Here is a 12,819-nt window from a genome sequence, read left to right on the forward strand (position 1 = left end):
GTGCCAATTTCTGTTTCTACCTATACATTATCTCTTACAATTAGTCCCTTTTCTCCATTCACAAGAATTCACTGCAACCACCATAGTTCAAATTCTTTTATCATCTAGATTCCTAATCTTCCTACTATACCACTATGATCAATTCACTTTCAGTAGTTCCCCACAGCTAACTAAATAAATGATTGATTTGCTGCTCATTCTAGCATTCAAAGAAATATACAACCTAATTCCAAATTTACATCTTTTATTTTATACTACTCCCCTCCATATATTCTAAGATTCTACCCAAATTAGCTCCTGAGCATTCCAAATTTCTCTTACCCTTTCTCATTTTTTTTTGAACCTATGAATAGACTCTTTTTTCTATTTTTAGTGCTAGGTTTAGGGTTTCTATTGCCTTTCCAGGCAAATCAATTGCTATCATCACAAGTTTTCCCAATTCCCTCGGATGCAAATGATCTCTCTCCCTCCTCAGACTTTTCACACCACTCTTCCTGGATCTCTCTTTCATGCTAACCGCACATTCCTTTGCAACACAGTAATTTGTGTATTTGTCCTATTCTCAATTGCACCTAACATAGTATTATTCACACCAAGGCTATAATGAATGTTTAACTAATAACCTATTTAGTTGAGTTAAAAAAGACAACAAATAAAATTATACTAAATTCTTTATTGTTCCTACAACAAATTGTTTTTGGGTCTGTAACTATCTATAGTATTTCTAATTGTTTTAGTAACTAGAAAATGGTCTGAACTCATGTAAGGCATTTTACTTTTATTAAGATTAACCCCCACCAACCCAACCAAAAAGGAAACCTCATCTCTACAACGAAGACATAAATTCTTATGATTCTTTTAACATTTGGCCCCACTGTGTAGTCTGTTTTAAGCAACACTATATTTTCAACCATTTAAAGAAATAATTGGTTTCTCTTCATCAGTTGTTTAACAAACATTGAAATAGTTAGCTACTGTCCTGAACATTGCCATCAATAGCATGAACAAAAAAATTACTGATATTTTCAGAGCTTAAAAGAATATTCAGATTGGAAACTATGCCAAAGTCACGAAAAAAGGGGAAAAAAAGCTGGGGCACTGGCCTTTCAATAGATGACTCATTTGGCAAAGAGAATTAAAAATAATAACCCAAGCATTTAGCAGTCATAATTATATCTTTAGTTGTAGTTTGTATTCTCAGTTACCAAATAGAAATGCTTTCAGAGTAAATAAAGTGGTTTATCTAAATCTATACCATATACATTCAAGTATAGTAATAAATATGTCTAAAACCCTCTTTCTTGAGGGAAGTAGGAAATTAGGGGAGTAGAGTGGATAGAAAACTAAGCCTGAAATCAGAAAGATCTGTATTCAAATCCAGCCTCAGAGACCTACTAGTCATATAAACCCAGGCAAATCACAACCCCTATAAATCTCAGTTTCCCAACTGTAAAATGGCAAACACAGATTTGTTGGGAGAACAAAATGAGTCTATATTTGTAAAACACTTAGAACAGTGCCTGGCATATTATTATGCATTACTTTTTCTCTTTCATCTCTTACTTGGTATAAGAAGAAGTGGCCTGCTGTTTCACAAGTGTAAGAGACATCCCCTGGAACTCCCAAACTCTCCTGCAATCTTCCAACTTCCCGTAAAAGTTCTAACCTTCGAGTCAGAACATAATTCACTCTTCCATACCTGGAAAATGCAAAATTGCATAATGAGGAAAGTTTCCTGGAAACTGCTAGGAAAAAAATTCAAAAGTGTCATGGTACAATTAGAAAACACAAGAATTGTTAAAACAAATAATAAGGATAAACTTTAACAATACTACTGATTGTGGATTTCTTTTCCACTAGGTTATCTTAACAGTAAGCTGCTGCTAAAAACAAAAATTATTACAAAACCTGTATACTAGATTTTTAAAGAAAGTTAAGTCATTATGACAAAGGAATGAGTAAAACTGTATTCATATAAATTAATATTGTATTACTTGGCTAAGATTGACTCTATGGATAACAAAAAATTCCACTAAATTTGTTAATGTTAAAATATTTAAATACTCTTAGGTATGATGTCAACTTATTGTTTTAACATAATATTATTTTTATTTCCTTTCTCTCACTAATTCAGTTATAAAATAATGAAAATTCAGACTTCAAAGGTTAGCAGTAGGAATTGGGAATGTGTAAATTCCAGTGACTACCTACATAATTTCTTTCTTTTCCCCAATTCAAGAAGAAAAATAACTGCTAAGGAGAAATCACATGTTTCAAAAAGCATAATTACCTAGGTAGATTATGAATACAGATAATTATCTTTGTAACATACAAGGTATATTAATATTTCACTTATTTTTGTGTCCAAAATCTTTCACAACAGAATTTGGAGAAACTGGTAATATTTCCAATGTGCTTTATGATATTTCAGGGGAAGAAAAATATAATATATTGCAGAATATTACAGAATGTTAATACAAAACAAAATATTACTAGAAAAACTAGGTTATTTTCAGTATAATTCCTAAGAAACAGTAGGAAGTTATTTAATGAAAAGTCCCTTCAAATGAGATTAACATTTATTTTCTATGTAAGAGTATCCTTCTAAAGAATTAAGGATGTTAAATACCAAAGCACTTAATCAAATTCATTTTTTAAACACTCAAATGTAAGATCATTTGAAAACACTTTACTTCTATTTCTATCAGAATATTCTTTTTTAACTATTCATTCTAATGTAACATTATAATTATAGTATTAGACATTTAAATAGCAACTTGATGTTCACTTGACTGTTATTAAGTTTTGGAGAAATACCCATTCTGGAAAATTAGATTTTTATAAGTAAACAAAGATGGAAAGAAGTCATACAGCACCACTGCTGAGCTAAAATTACAATTCAAGTTCTACATTCCTAGTCTCTTGCTTTAGCCAAAATCTCCTTCAATGTTGACAAGGAACCACAGAGTCCTATAATCCATAAACTCAAAAAAATGCCATATTATAATTCAACATTCCTATAGTTTTGTGACCAATGTGGTCAAAGGCCAGTTAAAATATTTGAAAGTCAGAGGCAGCCTAGATGGCGCAGTAAATAGAGAGCACCAGCTGTAAAATCAAGAGACCTGAGTTCAAATGTGGCCTTAAATATTTAATACTTCCTAGCTGTGTGACTCTGGGCAAGTCACTTAACCCCAATTGCCTCAGCAAAAAAGAAAAAAAGTAATATACTAATATGTTATATATTAAGTACATATAGCTATTGGATAATTATCTGAAATAATGTTCTGGAAATGACTTTAAATAGAATTATAAAGTCATGCCCTAAAGCAAAAGGAATTCATCTCAAAAACTTAGTCAATCTGCAAATATTAAATATAAGTTATTATGACATGAATAATCAGGAGAAATTTAAAACTACAAAACTGGCATGATTTTAATCTTCATTCTGTATTTTATTTTAAAAGTCAACTTTTTAGCAAAACATTCAAAACTATATCTAGAATGTATAAAAAATTAAGTATTTGGATGAAACAAATGAACAAGAAATTATAGAGTTTTAGAGTTGAGAAAATTTAAATGACCAAAGAAAATTTAAAAACGATCAGAAAATAAGCGACACCTTGCAACATTCAGACAATGAACCAAACACCACATGCCAATTCTTCCAATAACTGAACATGTTTAAAGAAACAAGGACAGATGGCATCTTGCCCAGATGTACAAAGAAGAATCAGAATAAAAAGAGCTCCTGGCTCCCAGTCAATGTGTTTCCCTAGTGCATTTTACTAAAATGCTTTCACAAAAAGTCAATTAATTAATTCCTCGTTTCTCCTGGAGTTTCTTTAATAAAGAACAAAAGATAAAATAAAATACTCGTGTTAGCATCTCTACTGTAAAAAAGCCAATCCTTAACTCACTTACTTACCTGCTGAAATCTTTTTCTGTTTCCAGTTCTTCCTCTCCATGACCAAGACGAAGGAGATGGCGCTCATCAATGTCTAAAGCCATGATTTTCTCAAACAATTGGTTCAGGGCCTAAAGATCAAGAGAGACAGATAATTCTCTTCCAGAAATATTATTAATTTGTAGTTCATCAGAATAGAAAACAATAAAAATACTATTTGGGAAGAAATCAAAACTAAAGTGAATAGTAATATAATTCTTAAGTTAGTCACTTCATTTAAACCAAATAGAATAAATTCCATTTCTTTACTCACTTAGTCATTAAATTCTGTCTCTAATAAATAAATGGGCAGAAAAAAGCAAGCATCACTTGGTACAAGTTTCTGAAAAAATGAATATGTTGAATTCTATTTTGTTCAATTAGCATTTCTATAAGCTGTAGAGGGCAGGCAGGTAAAGTATTCTGTAAATTTTAAGGAGCTAGAAAGAAGCCAACTTTTATTATTATCATAATATTGCTATCCATGAACTATGTCATATTATTTAAAAGCTATTACTTTCTTCAACTGATTTATACAAATATCTGTAATCACTGCAAAGTTTATAAAGTACTTTGGAACCTCAAGTTCTGTTTGCCATGACTTTTGTAAAAAAAAAAAAAAAATTCTGGCAAATTCACACTGACCAGTGGACTCCCCCTTCTCTCACCCAAAAATACACAAAAGAAAATATTCCTTTTAGGCTGCTTTGCAGAAAGGAGTTTGTCTTAACTGTAAGCATATTTTCCAAAACATTAACTGATGTACTTTTCATGTTTTCTACCTTCATTGCCAGTTCAAATACAATGTAAAAATAAAGTAATGAAAACAATCACTGTTTCATTGGGATTTAGATTTCTATACAAAGTTGATAAAATTAACAACTTTAAATTTCTCCTTCTAAATAAAGAAAAATGGCACTAAAGTCTGCCTACCCTTCTGACCCCACTTTGAAGCTTTAGCTTTGGTATGAAAGAAGAATGGCCACAATCCAAATATTTAATACTTATTACATTTAATCTCTCCTAACATGTTTTTCTTAGGACTGAAATTTATTCACCTCTGTTGTAGATTTCTCTTCCCCTCCTTAGCATTAGGCTATTTGACACTAACTAGTCTTCTTGATGTCAATGTGACTTAAAAAAAAAAAAATCTCTCCATATAGTATAAAAGGTAAGAAAATACAGAGGTAGACAAAGGATTCAAATTCCAAGTTCTAGTGCATCTACAGTCATGATGCAAGTCACTGAACTTCTCTGAACCTCAGTTCAAAATGAATTTATATTACTCTATTCCATATATTACTCTAAATGATGATTAGATATGTTACATGCAATTCCCTTTGTAACTGTAAAAGACAAACATACCAGATAAATTTATGACAGTAACAATAACAAATTCAACCATTTCAAGAATTTAGGAAAGAAGCATGACCCGGCTAGTATAATGGCAGCGGTACAAAAAAAATAGTAAATGGAGTTATCTTTCTAAATCCCACAGGGTGATTTACCTGATTTGAATGAGTAACAATTAGAGTCCTCTGTTCTGGGAAGTTGTGGTACAGATTAGATATGATCTGGACAGCAACATCAGTTTTACCTGTACCAGGTGGTCCCACCACCTACAAGATAAAATAAGTATGCAAATCAAATTCATAAGTGATTATAACATTAAAATATTTCCAAAGAATAAAGTATCAAGATAAAAGAAGGCTCAAGGTAAAACTAAGATATTAATCTCCTAATTCCTAGATATTCCTGAATACTTGGGCAAAAGATAATATTCCATTAGTCAAAGTTTAATTATATAGATAGGCTCAGATAATTCTAAATTGTAAGGATGCCATAAAGAAGCATTACTCAAATAATAGAATACTTTTTTAAAATTGGGCTTGGTAAAAAATAAATGTAAACATTTACATATGTCTATACACACACACACACAAAGTATATATTTGGTGTTGAAACATAATTGATAAAAAGAAGATCATGAAAAACACTGACAAGCCTCTCACCTCCCCCCAAAAAAAGAATCAAAACTTCATAATTAGAATCATGTTCTAAGTAAAAGCTTTTTAAGATCAAACAAGGTGAAATATAAGTAGGTAATGTGTGAAGTTATATGGAAATATACAGATGGCATTGTATCATACTGCTTTTATTATAAAGTTCTTATTGATTCATCAAAGTTAACATGCTGACCATAAATCCTATATGATTAAAACAAAAAAGCTATCATACCTAGATGGCTTTTTCAGTGTTGATTACATATTATAGAACTGATAATTTTCCAGCCATTTTTGCAGTTGACAAGTAAGAAATACTGGTCTGAAAGGAGGCTCTTCTCCAAAGGGGCTGGTATTCCTACACCAACACTATAATTATTACAAATCTGGCAGTTCGATTCAATAGATTTATCCCCCAAAAGACCTAAATAAATATAAGTAATATCTATATTGCTTATTTTCTAACTGCAATAAAAATTAGCTTGTATGTTAAAATTATACTCACTGTCTCTAATTTTTGCATAATTTAATTTATCTATTAATCAGCATTTTTTGAAATAATAATTTTATTAAGCTGACAGGCTGCTAAGTTTTGCCCTGTATTTTTATTTATTCATTTTTTCTAGCACACATTGTCATAATGTATATCTAATTGCTTCTATTAAGTCCTATTTGGGTATTTCATTGTGGTACAGACGTGATTTGGGTTCTCAAATGCTTTGCCAGTACACTGCAAACTCTGGAGGTGAAAAGGCTTTGAGCAGAAGATACAGTGATGGCATGTATGCTTTCTGAGGACTAGTCAGCCCAAATCTATTTACTAAGTTATAGAGAAGCAGGAATGGGTGGGAGGGAATGTGCGATATCTATAGGAATAGAATATATATTCATACTGATTGTACACAGATTCTTGAAATGTTGAAATGAATGAAATAACATAATCCCTTCCTTTTATCTCCAAAATTATAGAGAACAATGACAAAGAGTATCATAATAGTTAAGGTGCAGAAAAACACCACTACAGTGTTTGTTGTTTTTAAAAAGGATTGAACAGAATATTATCACTATTTTTAACCTTCAAGCACAATAGAATCAAACCTCTCCAGAAGATATTATACCATTGGTCTGTCATCCAAGTGCCTATACAATTAGGTTCTAAGCTACTTTCCTAACTTTTTTCCATAATACCTGCTTTCATGAGCTCTACAATCCAGGCAAATTTGATTTCTTCTTTCCTGCTCTTACCATGCCTTCATGTAAGCCAATCCTCATACCTAGAATGGATGTACCTTTCCACCATGATCCCATCTGTTGAATACACTCTCCTTCCTTTACATTTAAAGGCCAACCTAACTTACTTAGTGAAATTTTCACTAACCTTCTCTCTCTCTCTTTTAGCTTAAAAAAAAAAAAAAAAAAGGTTCTTTACCCTTCTTCATCTATCTTACATCACTCAATTTGCAATCATCACGCGCTACACTTATATCCTCATTATCTATGTTAAGATCACATCTTTTCTCCAAAGTGAGAAATTATGATACAGAAGACTGGGGCTCAAAACCTGGTCCTGATACTATCTTAGACAAATCATTCAATCTCTCTAGGCCTAAATTTCAACCTATATGATCTGAAATTTCCTTTCCATCTCTCAGTTATACTCTTTAAAATGACATCTCTCAGAGCAGACTCTGTCTTTATGTTTGTGCATTAAAGAGTATAGAGAAGTTCTATGGTCTTATTAATGAAAGTACTCTGTCCAGCGGTGTACAACAGAGCCCTTCTATACTTTTCATATTGAGAGACTCTTGGTTGTATCTTTCAGTAGATTCTCCAATGGGAGGTAAGTGGTGTCAGCCCAATGGACATGGGGCTTTACTCTAAATTTCTTAACATGGAATGAATTCCAATGGTACACTTTTCTTATCAATCAACAAATATTTATTAAGCAACTAATATGATCCAGAAACTAAAGATCATGAAAGGAAGAGGAGCTAATACACATATAAGTTTATATTAAAAAAGAAGAAAACAACATGCATAGATTTATAAAACATACATACACATATGTCGTACCTTTGGAGGGGAAAGACACTCCTAAATGGGGGAGTTGAAAGCAAAAAAAGCCTTTGTAAAAGATAGTTCTTGAACCAAGTGCTGAAGGAAACTAGAGATTCCAAGAGCAATTATGTAATAAGGTGGAAGCATAGGATGCCATCAGATAAAGGCCAGAAGAGTTTATATTAAGATCCTATGGCTAACAAAGAGGGTTTATAGGATGACATGATCAGACCTGCATTTTAGGAAAAATCACTTTGGCATAATGAAGGCTAAAGTAATGGCTATATGAGCAGGGAAAAGTAGATGGATACATGTAACATAGGTGTAAAAATAAACAGATTTAGCAACTGACGGATTATGGGGAATGAGTCAGACTAAGATGTCAAGAATGATGACATGTTGTAAACCTGAATAACTATAAGAATGGGAGTAATCTTGACAAAAATAGGGAAAGTAAGAAGAAAATGGGTTTGTGGGGAATGAAAATAAATTGTTAAGAAATACTAGTTTGAATACTAATTTGTGTGCATACCCTTTGATCCAGTAGTAATAATAAGCTCGTTACTACTGAACTTATATCCCAAAGAGATTTTAAAGAAGGGAAAGGGACCTGTATGTGCAAGTATGTTCCAGGCAGCCCTCTTTGTAGTGGCCAGAAACTGGAAACTGAGTGGATGCCCATCAATTGGAGAATGGCTGAATAAATTGTGGTATATGAATATTTTTTTTTGGAGCTTTTCCTCAGCAGTGTTTATTTATTTTGTTTATTTTTTTTTAAATAACTTTTTATTGACAGAACTCATGCCAGGATAATTTTTTACAGCATTATCCCTTGCACTCACTTCTGTTCCGATTTTTCCCCTCCCTCCCTTCCCTCCCCCAGATGGCAAGCAGTCCTTTACATGTTAAATAGGTTACAGTACATCCTAGATACAATATATGTGTGCAGAACCAAACAGTTCTCTTGTTGCATAGGGAAAATTGGATTCAGAAGGTATAAATAACCCGAGAAGAAAAACAAAAATGCAAGCAGTTTATATTCATTTCATAGTGTTCTTTCTTTGGGTGTAACTGTTTCTATCGATCCTTGATCAATTGAAACTGAATTAGCTCTCTTTATCAAAGAGATCCACTTCCATCAGAATACATCCTCAAACAGTATCGTTGTTGAAGTATATAATGATCTCCTGGTTCTGCTCATTTCACTTAGCATCAGTTCATGTAAGTCTCACCAGTCCTCTCTATATTCATCCTGCTGGTCATTTCTTATAGAACAATAATATTCCATAACATTCAGTGGTATATGAATATTATTGTTCTGTAAGAAATGATCAGCAGGATGATTTCAGAAAGGCCTGGAGTGACTTACATAAACTGATGCTGAGTGAAATGAGCAAGACCAGGAGATCATTATATACTTCAACAACAATACTATATGATGGTCAATTCTGATAGACGTAGCCCTATTCAACAATAAGATGAACCAAATCAGTTCCAATAGAGCAGTAATGAACTGAACCAGCTACACTCAGCGAAAGAACTCTGGGAGATGACTATGAACCACTAGATAGAATTTCCAACCCCTCTATTTTTGTCCACCTGCATTTTTGACTTCCTTCACAGACTAATTGAACAATATTTCAGAGTCCGATTCTTTTTGTACAGCAAAATAACGGTTTGGTCATATATACATATATTATACTTAACTTATGCTTTAACATATTTAACATGTATTGGTCAATCTGCCAGCTGAGGGAAGAGGTGGGGAGTAGGGGAAAAGTTGGAACAAAAGATTTTGCAACTGTCAATGCTGAAAAACTACTCATGTATGTATCATGTATATATATCTTGTAAATTAAAAGCTATAATAAAAAAAAGAAATACTAATTTGACATACAGTTTAAAATGCATAATAGGTAATTAGTTAAACAGAAGCAAAGTTTGAGAAGACTCAGGCAATGAAATGATAATTAAACTCACGGTAGCTGGCAAGGTCTTCAAATAAGTTTAGAGAGAAAAGAGGGCTTAGGAGAGAATCTTAGGGAATATCCACATTTAGGAACTATATCATGGAAGATAATCCAACAAAGAAGATGAGTAGAAGGGACCAAAAATGTAGGAAGAGAAACGAGAGGACAGGAAACATGAAAACTCAGAGAGGAGAGAATAAATGGACAAGAGGATAGCTAACATGCCAAAAGCTATAAAAAGGTCAAGCATGATGAGATTATTCTTCACCCTTCATATATAATCAGCTTTTTTTAGGCATACATCTTTTTGGTGGTAGTTTTTATGCCCCTATTTCCTGCATTGTTTTTGGTTGCCAACATATTGCACCTAATTCATGGGTTGCTCTAGAGAAGTTATGGAAGTGAACATTATACATAGTTAACTCCAAGTTAAATTTTTCAGGAATTGTTGTTATATTCCATAACTCTCAGACATTCAGCATCATTTTAAGAATACTGGTGAGAAAGTGAACCTCATTTCAGGGAGAAGGATCATTACAGGCATTGCTCAACTTCCCAAAAGCAAGTTAGTCTATTATTTTTCTCCTATCCAATGCTGAGCCAAATTCATTATCCACCTGACCTAAAGGATCAGTTTTATGAACTGCAGAATATTCTCCATCTACTTGATTTCTCCCGTTAGTTTGGCTGAAGACTTTCTGAGCAATTAAAAATCTCATTTTGCTCAGCAGAATAGTGCCTGTAAACTAGAGCTTCTTGGAGACCTTACCATTTATAGAATTCATTTGAATTTTGGGGCAGACATCCTTCAAGTATGTGGCAAACACCTTTGGTAAACATACACCTTTATATTTCAAGCACCACTTGATGGTAAGAATCAGAAAATATGTACAATAAAGAATCCCAACCAATCTTGCATGATTCAACATACACACTGGAAGAACTCTTTTAGCGCAACATTTTGGTCCATCAATTCAATTAGGGATTTTTTAGTTTGTTGGGGTTTTTTTGGGGGGGAGGGGCACTCACCAAATAATAAATACAGCAAAATATTGTATTATCAATGTTTAGTCAGTTATGCAATTGCAATGTTGTAGTCTGCTATGATATACTGCTTTTGAAAGCCTTAATGATTACAGATTCAGAAGTAAAAAGAATCCAGAAAGCCTTTTAATAGTCTTCTCATTTTACCTTTTAATAGTCTTCTCATTTTATGGATGAGAAAACAAAGGTGGAGAGAGATTAATTGACTTGTCTGAGTCTAAAAAGTCAATATGTGGCAGAGGCATGATTTAAATGATGATCTCAGTTCTAAATCAGTGCTTTTCATGGCATAGCATTGCCTTCTCATTAAAAACAAAAATCAAAAACAAACGCTTTAGAGAAAACAGGTAATCATTGATATTTCTGGTCTTTTTGTTGTTGTTAGGTCTCGGATTTTCTTCTAAGCATTTAGCATCTTCATTCAGGATAATTCAGGAACAAGTATATCAAAACAGTGTTACCACGGAGCATTGATTTCTCCTTATATATATGGTCTAGTCCAGCTGCTCTTACTATTTTCATTTTTATCACATCATTTCTAGTTCATCAGAGAGAACAGGGAACTGTGAAATTATAAAGCAAATGTGGCTTCTTACAGAGGGCTGAAACTCTGAAAAGGTGTACTTGAATCTGAGACAGCAGAGCACTTAAGGCTAATTACCTATTCGATGTGAGATAATGGTTCTACATACATATATTAAATGAGATGGTGATGTGATGGCTCTCCTCACCATTGGTGCTTGCTGAATGTGTGGTGGTGAAGTAATCATAGGCAAGGAATGGAGGACTGAGGGAAAGAGGTCAGTCGCTTGGTTGAAGGACAAGGAGGAGGAAGACTTCAGGCTCCAGACTCCAGAGCCCAGAATTGATCTTTAGCAAGCCTCATGGCAAGTTGCCTGCCTCCTTCACTTCTCCCCCAAAAGACCAAAGGACTTTGATTGATCCTGATTCTGACTGATCCTGAGGCCCTCCAGAGAGCTAGTCCAGACATCATAGCTGCTAGACTTTATTCATGAAAAAGTTAGCATGGTACAGAAATCTTGATAGATATTCATTTTGTTTTCCTTCTGTCTCATCCTTAAATGCTTACAAGATGATATGGCTAAAGAGGATTTCTTGTTCCTGCAAACTTGGTTTCTATCATTTTTTCTGTTTTATCATAATCTTCTATCATCTTGCTTCCAAACCAATCAATATAAAGCAGTGTTTCTAAACTTGGCTGACAACTTTACACCTAGAAAAGAGATTAAGTGTAAGCTAGTTAAGGCAGTCTTTAGGATCTTTTCTTTTCCTTGTGGCAACTGAATTAAATTGATTAAACTGGTTTAGGAAGTATGTCTCTATGTATGCAATTATCTGTGTCTCATTTTTTTGAAAACAAAATATCTTAAATGAATGCTATATCTCCATCTCTTTTTTATTTCCTCTAGTTTGGTACTGATTTTGTTCTTTGCGTTAACATGTCTCCTATGTTCAACTCAAAGAGCATTTATTAAGCACTTAGTATGTGTAGGGCATTGTGTTAAACAAAGAGCTAAATTTTTATGGGGAGGTGGAGGAGAAAGAAAGGAAAAATACACACAGATAATATATACTAAGTAATTAAGAAGAGTGGGAAGAACACAAATTGGGAAGGATCAGAGCCTCATGTAGAAGTGGCATGAATCATTCAGTTGCTGTTGTTTAGTACTCAGTCTAGTATCTGCTACATTCATGATAAATAGTTATAAAAGTTTTCATATACTTTACAAGGTATGATAAAAAAAAAAAATAGCTCTGTCACTTTTACCTGTAACTC

At 33.1% G+C, this 12,819-nt stretch overlaps 1 protein-coding gene across 1 annotated transcript in view; it reads right to left on the reverse strand.

The window, feature by feature from the left end:
• The window catches only part of AQR (aquarius intron-binding spliceosomal factor), a 98,247-nt gene that overhangs the window by 24,359 nt on the left and 61,069 nt on the right, over nt 1-12,819 (reverse strand). The window contains exons 23-25 of the mRNA XM_051977028.1: nt 5,455-5,565; nt 3,929-4,038; nt 1,564-1,699 (exon numbers count right to left, since the gene is read on the reverse strand). Of these exons, the coding sequence (XP_051832988.1) occupies nt 1,564-1,699; nt 3,929-4,038; nt 5,455-5,565 (357 nt within the window). The remainder of the gene's footprint in view (nt 1-1,563; nt 1,700-3,928; nt 4,039-5,454; nt 5,566-12,819) is intronic.

This window comes from Antechinus flavipes, chromosome 2, assembly GCF_016432865.1.
Source record: "Antechinus flavipes isolate AdamAnt ecotype Samford, QLD, Australia chromosome 2, AdamAnt_v2, whole genome shotgun sequence".
Taxonomy (NCBI): Eukaryota; Metazoa; Chordata; class Mammalia; order Dasyuromorphia; family Dasyuridae; genus Antechinus; species Antechinus flavipes.